The 12,456-nt window shown below is 43.9% G+C and overlaps 1 protein-coding gene across 9 annotated transcripts in view; it reads left to right on the forward strand.

The window, feature by feature from the left end:
- LOC147026423 (diacylglycerol kinase zeta-like) overlaps positions 1–12,456 on the forward strand; it is a 293,140-nt gene that overhangs the window by 124,160 nt on the left and 156,524 nt on the right. For 8 of the 9 annotated variants that reach the window (XM_085881839.1, XM_085881846.1, XM_085881840.1 and 5 more), the window contains exon 6: positions 12,378–12,446. The exons of the other annotated variant lie outside the window; for it this stretch is intronic. In XM_085881839.1, the coding sequence (XP_085737965.1) occupies positions 12,378–12,446 (69 nt within the window). The remainder of the gene's footprint in view (positions 1–12,377; positions 12,447–12,456) is intronic. 9 annotated transcript variants of the gene reach the window in all.

Genomic DNA, 12,456 nt, shown 5'->3' on the forward strand with positions numbered 1-12,456 from the left:
TGCTGCAAAAGGTACTTCTACCAAGTACTGACCAAAGGGGCTGAATACTCTTACAATCAGTGAATTTTGATTTGTACATGTTTTTTTTTGCAGGTATTCCTGACATATGACCTCCTTGAACTATAACAGTGTTTAGTTTTATCTTTTCAGTTATGAACAAAATAGTTTTTTTTCGAAAAATTGTTTCTGCGTATTTCATAATTAATCAAAATGTGGCATTATTGGTGAGGGGTGAAAACTTTTGCAGGCCACTGTATGCAATAAGATAATCTGGACACGAGGCACATCAAATGACCTTGAGAGCGAAGCCAATTTGGAATTTTGGCAAGTAAAATTAATTAAGGTGAATATAAAACATGGTTGTGTATAATTTGCGAAACCATTATTTATTTATATTCACTTTCCCATCTCCACTACCAACACACAACTTTAAATCATCTGCCCTCTTCCCTCTCGCAGACCATGATAGTATCTGCAACTGATTTAAAACTTTGAATACGTCTCTCAACTATGGAAAATCTCACACACTCACTCTGTCTCTCTGAAAAGACCATCATGACAACCATTCCATCTACTTCCTTGACAAACCTCTTGAAGAAGATCAGAATATGGAGAACACAAATCAATAAAACATACAATTTTTTTTAGCTGTCGTTTTCATCAAGTTTAGTTTGTGTACAAAGCGGATGTGGACAAGTTTTGCATTTTGAGATACTTTCTCGTTCTACCTTGTTTTTCACTGTTGAAGTCGTGTCTTTTCTCTGTTTCTCTCTCTCCCCCTCTCTCTCTCTCTCTCTCTCTCTCTCTCTCTCTCTCTCTCTCTCTCTCTCTCTCTCTCTCTCTCTCTCTGTCTCTGTCTGTCTCCTCTCTCTCTCTGTCATCACCCCAGCTGGTTGCAAGACTGGGGCTTACATTTTTGGGTTTACTGGGCCCATCTCCACTACCAACACACACAACTTTAAATCATCTGCCCTCTTCCCTCTTGCAGACAGTGATAGTATCTGCAGCTGGTTTAAAACTTTGAATAGTCTCTCAACCCTGGCAAATCTCACACACTCACTCTGTCTCTTTGAAAAGACCATATGGAGAACCCTTCCATCTACTTCTTTGACAAACCTCTCAAATATTTTCAGTCCCTCAAACGTTTAGGCCTCACCATCAGCCACTATCTTTCTTGGCCAAACACATAGAATTGTCCTCCAATGCCAGTGGACATCCGTAATGCCAAGTCTTTCCATTGCAAATCCAAACTTCTCACAGCCTACTCGATATACATCTACAGGTCAATGGAGTAGGTTGGAGATGTACAGGAATTCCTCGATTCACAAAAGCGATACGTTCTTGGAGAACAGAATACAAACCGAAAAAAATGCAAGTCGAAAACGCTTTTCCCATTATTTTGAAGGTAAACCAAAAAGGCACTCTTTGACGTTGCGACATCGATAGATATGCCACTGCTCACATGATTACATCATTATACATACTTGTACCAAGTTTGATTTAAATCTCTGAACCCAAATTCAAAAATTAAATAATTCTGGCTGTTAGAATCTTCATTTCCTGTGTCATAGCTTTGTGAGAACATTTCAATGGGGCAGCAGTTGAGCTTGACGAAGGTCTCTTGCTCGACATCTTGAGGAAGGAGCGAGATTACTGGCAATTTTAAATGACAGAGCATTTCACAACGAGAGGTACAAGATGGCAAACAAAGGTAGACTGGCGCTTGTTGCTGCACGAGATGCGTCACACATGTACGCATTGCTGGGATGGCATACGGCATACGCATGGCTGTGATGTGGCTCACCAAAGGAGTGGAGAACTGTTTGAAATTCCCTCCAAGCATTACACTGTACTCAGAGGGATGATGAGCGGCTTTGCTAAACATATAGTCTCTGGCAGGCAAGTGGGGGATTTCATGGGACAACGATGCTGAACACACTCCAAGAAATATCTAACTGCTTATATTAATTCAATGATCCCTTTCCCTTGGTCATCTTTAGCTCACCTGTTCGAAGAACAGAGCTATAGCGATACCCCTGGCATGAGCGTGAAAATGTTAAAGTTTTTGGTGCAAGTTATTTTTTCCTTTCTAATGTTTTTATCTACCGCACTATTTTTTATACACGAGATATGTATATATATATATATATATATATATATATATATATATATATATATATATATATATATATATATATATATATATATATATATATATATCAGGGCGTATTATGTGATACCGGTCGTCCGTCCGTCCGTCCGTCTGTCTGTCTGTCCGTCCGTTCCTGTCCGTACTCTAACTCCCAAAGTTTTCAACTTTCACATTTCATATTTGGTACATAGGTACAGACTGTGGAGAAGGTGTGTCATGACATACGTTCGTTATCGAAAGTGGTTGCCATGGCAACTAGGATGCTGTTTTCCATCCGTTCCTGTCCGCACTCTAACTCCAAAAGTTTTCAAATTTCACGTTTCATATTTGGTACATAGGTACAGACTGTGGAGACGGTGTGTCGCGACATACGTTTGTCATCTAAAGTGGTTGCCATGGCAACCAGGATGCTGTTTTCCATCCGTTCCTGTCCGCACTCTAACTCCCAAAGTTTTCAACTTTCACGTTTCATATTTGGTACATTGGTACAGACTGTGGAGACGGTGTGTCGCGACATACGTTTGTCATCTAAAGTGGTTGCCATGGCAACCAGGATGCTGTTTTCCATGTAGTAGCATAATTCTATATATACCTTCTTGTTTGGGTGTATATTGTGCTCACTTGTGCTCTTGTTACTGATTACAATATACAAATACATCCATTGCTTTAAAATTATTTTGGATCAGACTTCACTGCAATGCTTCATAAAAAATATTAATTATTAGACGAGTCTTTTAAAAACGATAAATGTATAAACATGCGAGCATTGGGTGGCTTTGACACCAACTCTGGTTTTTTTGTTACATTTGAAGGGGCTACACACTAACGAAGATATCTAGTTAGCTTGGTCAGGCTGGTGTTGGCTTCAACTTTTGAAACCTGAGCTCCTCGGACTTTCGGCTCCCCCACCCTGGGCTCCCTTGAGAAAAATCCGGCCGCTCGGGTCCATGGAGGTTTGCATAGCAGCCGGAAAACTGGCCGCTTGGGTATATGCAGGTTTGAATAGCGGCCAGCAAACCGGCCGCTCGGGTATATAGAAGTTCGAATAGTGGCTGGTAAAACGGCCTCTCGGGTTCAAAGGGTAAATGATTAAGTTGGCTGATTTAATATTTTAGGGTCTTGAGTTTGAGCCCCTGTCATGCCGTTGAAATAACAAGAGGTGGGTTGACTGAGCCTGTCATCCTTTGGAGGTTGGCAAAATTAGTACCAACTTACTCGGAAGAATGAACCATTCGAGTATCGTGCATCAAAGTGGTGACACATCCAGGATTGTGCCCCCACCAAGGAAAAACAAATCTCATCCGAGTCTCTCTCAGCAACCGCTCGTTGGACACAAAAATCCGACCAGCGATAGCCAAGGATTCTCCGAAGAGACCTGGTACCAAAGGAATTAAGTCTCCGTCTCAGATCCTTGGTCAGAGTCCAAGTCTCGCATCCATAGAGCAAGATTGGAAGTACCAAGGACCTGAAGACTCGGACTTTCGTCCTCCCGCACAGGTACCGGCAGCGCCACACCCCATGATCCAGTGAATCCATGACTCCCCAGGCCGGACCCAGATGTCTATTGACCTCTGACTCGCAACCAGCAGAGACATGAATATCACTGCCAAGGTAAGTGAATCTCTCCACGACCTCAACATCCTCACCACAAACAGACACAGACAGGACAGCAGCATCCAAGATGTCACCGAAAGCCTGGATCTTAGTTTTGACCCAAGAAACCCGTAATCCCAGCGGCTCCGACTCCTCATTCAGCACCTCGAGAGCCCCCAAAAGGATGTCTAAAGTCTCTGCAAGGATGACTGCATCATCTGCAAAATCAAGGTCCGAGATTTGACATTCCCAAACGATGCACCGCAGCTTGATCTCTCCGACATCCTCCCTAAAATCCAGTCCATACAAGTGCTGAAAAGTGTGGGGGCCAGTACACACCCCTGACGAACTCCAGTAACAACTGGAAATAAGTCAGAGATGGTACCACCACACTTCACAGCACTCTCAGTACCAGAGTAGAGTTCAGACATCAGATCGATCAGTTTTGTTGGCACCCCACGAAGACCAAGAATCCTCCAGAGGACATCCCGATTCACTGAATCGAATGCTTTACAGAGATCAACATAGGCTGCAAGCAGCCCCTGCCGAAACTCTCGTCTGCGTTCGGTGAGGACACGAAGGGCAAGGATACGGTCAATCATTGACCTCTTTGGTGTAAAGCCTCACTGCTTTGGATGCTCGTGCTCAAGCAGATGGTGGCGAACCCTATCAAGAATTATCCGAGCAAAGACCTTGCCCGGCACTGAGAGCAGCGTCACCCCTCGGTAGTTGTTGCAGTCTTGGCGATCACCCTTCCCTTTCCAGAGAGAGACAACAAGGCCCCTCTTCCAGTCAGTTGGGATGATTCCTGTGTTCCAGGCAGAGCACAAAACTGCATGCAACGACACGAGTGCAGCATTTCCACCAGCCTTGAGGAGTTCAGCATGGATGCCACAGATCCCTGGAGCTTTGCCCCGTTTCAACCGGTTCACCGCAGCCCATGTTTCCACAAGCGAAGGTGGACCACAGTTGATTCGAGGGTCAGCAACAGGGATTGTAACACCCTTGACGTCCAACTCGACAGCTGGGGGATCAGCCTGGTACAACCGCTCAAAGTAACCGGCCCAGCGGGCCTTCACTTCAGACTCCTCTGTCAAGAGCCTACCACTCTCAGCTCTAACTGCAGTGCTCCGAGGGATGGGCTTAGATGAACGCAATGCGCGAATTCCCCTGTAAGCGGGACATGCATCACCTGTCCACAGGTGATGCTCTACCCCCTCACAGATTCCTCGCACAAAGGCCTCCTTGTCCACCCTTAGTGCACGTAGAGTTTTACGCCTCAGCTCCTTGAACAGCTCAGCTCTGCCATTCAGTCTGAGCCTGCGACTCTGGTCAATGGTATCCAGTGTCCCTTGAGAGACAAAATTCTCCTTTGCCCTGCGGTGAGCTCCAAGACATCCACCGGCAACATCAAGGACGGTGGTCTTGAAGCACTCCACAACTCTTCAGGACCCCCAAAAGCACCCAGACCCCCCAAGTGTCCACTCAGCCTGTTCGCAAACTCCTCAGCTACTCTCTCATTCCTGAGCTTGCCAACATCCAGCCTAGGCTGGGATGGTACCATTCTCCAGGATTTAAGGTGCAGCTTTAGATTTGCTACAACAAGCCTGTGGTCAGTATTGAGGAACTGAGCACTCCGGTAGACCCTGCAGTTCTGGATCATCCTCCAACGACCGTCAATGAGGACATGGAAAATCTCCTTTGCCACACCGCCAGCATTGGAATACCAAGTCCAGCGATGAGCTTGTGGGCGCTAAAACCATGAACCAGCCACCCTAAGTCCATGACTTCTTGCAAAGTCAAGGAACTTAGTGCTATTCTGGTTCATAGTTCCTGACCCATGGGGACCAACACACACCTCATAACCGTCCCTACCAGTTCCAGTCGATGCATTGAAATCCCCCAAGACTAGAAGTGTATCTCGTCTGGGGCACTGATCAACCACAGACTCGAGTGTGGCGTACAATGCATCCTTCACGGTGAGATCACTCGCCTCAGTCGGAGCATATACAGAGACAAGGGAAATGACACCTAAGGAGTGACGAATCCTTAATCTCATAATACGCTCGTTGACCGGTGTTACCTCAATTATCATTGGGGTCAGTTTATTGGACACAGCTACAGCAACTCCTTGGGTATGGTAACCATCAGAGCGACCAGACCAATAGTAGGTGTAACCACCCACCATTATCTCTCCGCAATCCGGTCTCCGAACCTCAGAGAGAGCTGCAATCCCGATGTCCAAACGCTTGAGCTCAGATGATAACAGAGACAGGTGATCGTCCTCTCTTAGGGATAGGACATTCCAGGCACCCACCCGAAGGGACCGCCTCAGGTTAACCCAAGGAGACCGCCGTCTGGTGGACGACACCTCAGCACCACTCTGATACACTCTCCCGCCATCTGACCCAGGGATGTTACCCCGTGGTTTCCCTCCTATCATCAAAGATTGGGGGTCCCGAAGGCTTTGCCCCAATCCCGTCATCCGGTGAGCTGCCCTGCGAAGGGAAGCTGCACAGGAGGTACTCCCACGGAGTGGGTTTTCAGATTTTTTTTGCGTTTTTGCGTTTTGCGGAATGAAGGGTTTTACGGTGGCCGGAGTGCAAATCCTGCCACCAACCTCCTCATAAAAAGTGACCCAACTGCAGGAGGATGTCCGCAGACACAGTTGGGCACTAGATATGGATGGCCCTTGGCTCACAAGGAGTTCCTCTGCTCTTTGACAGGTTTTGTTTTTAATCCTGCTGGGTGTCCATATCCAAACACCCTCCTCACCAGAAAACCTGGTGGGGGAGACGATTTAGTCGCCGTCAACCCGACCATGGAACAGGTTAGTACAGGTTTACATGGTACCTGTAGCAGGTCACAGATCGAACCTGACCTGACCTGACATATATTCCATGTGTGGCTTGGTTAACCCCCATCGGGGCCCATGCTCTGAGAACAGGAGGGTGTGGCACCGGCCAGAACGAGGTCCTGGATGGTACAAGGCTTCGGTTCAGGTGGTGCTGATGATGTCACCTGGCCTGAATGAAGATGGCAACATGCCACATTTGAATGAATGCCACACAGGGCTTTGAATGAAGGGCATGGGTCGTGGCCACAGGGAAGTGGTAAAAGGCCATGTACGAACGTTGATTGGGGCATTGGGGGAGTGCGGGTCACCACTCGTGGAGAAGAGGAGTCTATTGTATAAACATTCACTTTCCACCATAAAAACTGCACCTGGAGAATGGAAAGGACCTTTTACAGCGTTAATTCTAAGTGGCTTTTTGGCACGAGGGATATGCAGAACACCTTTTTGCAAGGTGATTGCCTCATGCAATAATCGTTCAGCACATACAACTCGTACACCCTGACGCTTTCAGAGGTGACACAGGGCATTCTGAGCAAATTCAAAATTGTCTTTGAGAACCAACATGTGGATAATCCAAAAAACACTGATTACATTATTCAACAATCCATTGCAATGCCATGTCTGTCAGAAAATGAGAGGAATTAAATAATTAAACCTTCAAGCAGGGTCTTCCATTTGCAATGTTGCAAGGCTCTTTAACATGAGGAGAGGAACTGTTTGTGACCTCAGAAGATGTTATCAAGCCACTGGATGAAGAAGAAGTAGGCCAAGAAGTGGAGGTCTGAGGATAATGATTTCTGCTCAGGACCGATACATTTGCATGACCGAGATATGCAATCGGTTTCAAAGTCACCTGAGGACTGTAAAGACACTTCTTGGATCTCGCAGGATAAGTGTCAATACCGTTTCCTTGATGCAATGACATGTTATGTATCCTTCAACAGCATGGTTCTGGTGGGGCAGCCCTAATTGATGGGGGGGGGGGGAGGTGGAGGTGGAGGAGGAGGAGGAGGAGGAGAGGAGGGGCTGGTTATTTTTCCAATCACGTGCTGGCCATGCTCCCGATTCTGTTTTGGAGAAATAGAATAGGAGGCATGACATTTCAGTGTGTGTGTGTGTGTGTGTGTGTGTGTGTGTGTGTGTGTGTGTGTGTGTGTGTGTGTGTGTGTGTGTGTGTGTGTGTGTGTGTGTGTGTGTGTGTGTGTGTGTGTGTGTGTGTGTGTGTGTGTGTGCATGTGCATGTATGTGAAATATATTCAGCGTAAATATATATATATATATATATATATATATATATATATACATATATACATACATATATATATATATATACATATATATATATATACATATATATATATATATATACATATATATATACATACATATATATATATATATATATATATATATACATATATATATATATATATATATATATATATATATATATTTTTTTTTTCCAGTGCCTATATAAAGTCGACACCCCATTTCAAATTTTTCACCTTTAGTTGACTTATAGCCTGGAATTAAATTGCATTAAATCAGACTTTTTCCACCTTCATTTAAACATCATAACCCACAACTTCAAAGTGTAAAACAAATTCTCCAAATTTCTGAAAATTAATTAAAAATGCAACACTACAATATATTGGTTGGATAAGTGTCCACCCCCCTTACATTAGCAATTGTAAATTAGCTCAGGTGTAACCAATCACCTTCAAAATCAAACAGCAACTTAATTGGCTTCCACCTGTGTTAAACTGCAGTGATTCTGATTATTGCAGAATAAAGCAGCTGTTCTTATAGGTTTCTTCTACTGGGTAGTGCATTTCACAGCACAGATTCAGATCAGGGGATGGATATAAAAATATTTCAAAGTTCTTGAATATCCCTTGGAGCACAGTTTAGACAATCATTAAGTAGTGGAGGGCATATGGTACCACCAAGACCCTGCCTAGGTGAGGTCGTCCCTCCAAACTGGATGACCGAGCAAGGAGGAGACTGATCAGAGAGGCCACCAGCATGCCAATGGCAACTTTGAAAGAGATACGTGCAGTTATGACAAAGACTGTTCACTGTGTACATGTGACAACAATGTCCCAAACACTCCATAAGTCTGGCTTGTTTTGTAGGGTGGCAATAAGTTAGCCATTACTCAAAAAAGCCTACCTTGAGCCCCTTTTGAGGTATTAAAAATCCACTCTGGAGATTCTGAAGCCATGTGTCAAAATATTTATGGTCAGACGAAACCAAGATGGAACTTTTTGGCTGAAATGCAAAACTTTACGTTTGCTGCAAACCCAACACAGCACATCACCCAAAGAACACCATCCCTACTATGAAGCATTGTGATGGCAGCATTATGTTTTGGGGATGTTTCTCAACAGTCAGGATTAGGGCAGTCAGGACAGGAGGGAAAATGAATGGAGCAAAATAGAGAAAAATCCAAGAGGAAAACCTGCTGCCCCCTGCAAGAAAGCTGAAATTGAGACAGAAGTTCACCTTTCAGCATGACAAGGACCTGAAGCACACAGCCAAAGCTACACTGCAGTGGCTAAGGAACAAAAAGATAAACGTCCTTGAGTGGCCCAGTCAGAGCCCTGACCTCAATCCAATTGAAAATCTGTGGCATGACTTGAAGATTGCTGTCCATCAATGCTCTCCACGCAACTTGACTGAGTTTGAACAGTTTTGCACAGAAGAATGGGAAAAGATTGCCCAATCAGGGTGTGTAAAGTTGGTAGAAACCTATCCCAACAGACTCACAGCTGTACTGGCTGTCAAAGGTGTTTCCATCATGTATTAACCCAAGGGAGTGGACATTTATCCAACCAAGATATTCTAGTTTTGTATTTTTAATTAATCTTCTGAAATTTGTGGGTGACGATGTGGAAATAAAGGTGGAAAAAGTCTGGATTAATGTAATTTAATTCCAGGCTATAAGGCAACAAAAGGTGAAAATTTTGAAAGGGGGTTTACATTTTCTATAGGCATAGTATATAATATATATGTATATAGTTGCATGGAAAAAATGGGGGGGGGAGGGGGGTTCCATAGATCATGCTCAGAATAACTTTGTCCATTTGGTCGAGTCGGTTTGACTTACACCTGTATCAGGGATATGTCAGAGACAGGTTTTTGTAGTATATGCATTGACAGGGGCAGTGATTTTAACCTTATAACAGAACAGGGCAAGGATTTATTGTATAAAACCTCCTGTACAGGCGAGGCCAGGTGGAGGACTTGTGGGCACCAAGGCACACGGAAAGTGGACCGTGCTTTAAATTGACAACATCAGTGATGTTTGGCCCAGAGAACTGCAAGTCAGGATGGTGCAGTGAGTGATCTGTGGAGCCTTGGAGAGAGGCAGGACAGCCTGAAAGATGTCAATGGCCGCCCACTAGCACCGGGTGGCCAATGCAGGACCAAAGGGTGGTCTTTGGGGCTTAAAAGCCATGTCTGTGGATGCATGCACGTTGGTTTGAGATCAAGAAGAGATTGCATATCGTCTCTGTTTCATCGTGCTCCTGGTATGGATTGCTGAGAGACTGTGAAGGCCAACTCCTCCTCATCACCTCTGACCCTATGCTACACCAGCCTTCACTGTGCCATTGTGGTACAGCTCAAGACCAGCTCATGCTTACTGAAGTCCTCATCTGTATTTCTCCCTTGTTCTGGAGTGAATCCGGTATTTTCATGGCAATTAGCAAAGTATTGCTTCTTTCTATTATAAATCTGGCTGTTCCCTTCTTCCCTTATTGGTTTGGCTGTCGACCGCCAGATCTGTTCCATTTATTTTTAACGTATTGTCTGTCCTTATACTCCGTATTCTTTTTCATAAATCATCATTATTTGTAAGAACATCTCTCTCTTTCTGCCTTTGTGCCCGCACTCAGACCAACCACAAAATTTGGTTTGTATACGAGTGATCCTTAATCTGGAAAACTTCACGCATTCAGTTTTTGTTTTTAAACACTAATGATGTCACCCAAGAATCCTCTTTGGGATCCAATAAAAAACAACTAGAAAGCATCTGAAAATGCAAAGCCCATCCGCTTTGTATTTGGAATTTGTATTTGGATATGCCAAACGGTATCTTTGACCTTTTTGACCAAATTCTTAATTTGTCTTCTCCATATTCTCATAATAAAGTTTTCTTGAAAATTTGACAACAAAAGTTCAAATTGTGTGTGTGTGTGTGTGTGTGTGTGTGTGTGTGTGTGTGTGTGTGTGTGTGTGTGTGTGTGTGTGTGTGTGTGTGTGTGTGTGTGTGTGTGTGTGTGTGTGTGTGTGTGTGTGTGTGTGTGTGTGTGTGTGTGTGTGTGTGTGTGTGTGTGTGTGTGTGTGTGTGTGTGTGTGTGTGTGTGTGTGTGTGTGTGTGTGTGTGTGTGTGTGAGAGAGTGAGAGAGAGAGAGAGAGAGAGAGAGAGAGAGAGAGAGAGAGAGAGAGAGAGAGAGAGAGAGAGAGAGAGAGAGAGAGAGAGAGAGAGAGAGAGAGAGAGAGAGAGAGAGAGAGAGAGAGAGAGAGAGAGAGAGAGAGAGAGAGAGAGAGAGAGAGAGAGAGAGAGAGAGAGAGAGAGAGAGAGAGAGAGAGAGAGAGAGAGAGAGAGAGAGAGAGAGAGAGAGAGAGAGAGAGAGAGAGAGAGAGAGAGAGAGAGAGAGAGAGAGAGAGAGAGAGAGAGAGAGAGAGAGAGAGAGAGAGAGAGAGAGAGAGAGAGAGAGAGAGAGAGAGATAGATAGATAGATAGATAGATAGATAGATAGATGTTTTTTTTGTGGCGTTTTACTGGAGCTTTCCGATGTGGAATGTGATACACCAAAATGATTGCCACGATCTGAGTTGATTAGGCTAATTAATTACAAAGAACCCGGAAGAATTCCCATGATTTAAATGCACACCATGTTAAAGTGTTTCGAGAGCATATTTATAGGTCCTTCCACAGCATGACATTCTAATTACAAAATAAATCACAAAAACAATAAGATTGTCAGAAAGCTTATATTAATTAATACTAATAATAACAACAACAATAATAGTATAATTTGGCAATAATAATAATAACGGATGTATAATCTCCACATCTGGGCTTGGTGAAAAACTAAACTAATGCTCAAGCAGTGCGGCGGGGAGGTATGCTACAAGGTCATGAAGACCGATGAAAATTTGTTCCAACGACCCCACGCGTGATAATTAAAATTCCAGGTCAATTGGATGAAAATTGACGATGTTACTGACGCTGACCTTTGACCTTTTGACCAAATTATTAGTTTGGCTTCTCCATGTTCACAAAATAAAGCTTTTGTTGACAATTTCATGTTAACAGCTCAAATGGTATAATAATTTATGGCTCAGACAGGCACACACACACACACACACACACACACACACACACACACACACACACACACACACACACACACACACACACACACACACACACACACACACGATTGCAAAACCCCATCTCCCATTAAGCGAAGGACGGGCTGACAATAATAGAAGCCTATAATAATACTCTGTGAATTAAACTTCCTCCGGTCACACAAACGTCTCTAATTTATGAGATGTCACTCTGACCACTATAAACAAGAAAATTACCTTTAATAATTACTTTTGAGAGTGCAGTCTCTTGTGACAGAAATGTTTTTAGAAACCTTTTATGTACTGCCTCTTGAGAAATGTATTACATTAATATTGGGGCAATTACAAACGATCCTGCTGGTTTTGAAAGGAATGCTGAATAATGCAGTTATTATTGTTCCCATATAACAGCCCTATTTTTTAAGACATCATTGGGTGCATCGGAGGAAGCAAGATGGAAAATGCAAGCAGTGTGGCAAGGTGCTGTTAT

The sequence above is a fragment of the Eptatretus burgeri genome, chromosome 5 (genome assembly GCF_056783735.1).
Source record: "Eptatretus burgeri isolate ZD-2024b chromosome 5, Ebu_testis_v1, whole genome shotgun sequence".
NCBI lineage: Eukaryota > Metazoa > Chordata > Myxini > Myxiniformes > Myxinidae > Eptatretus > Eptatretus burgeri.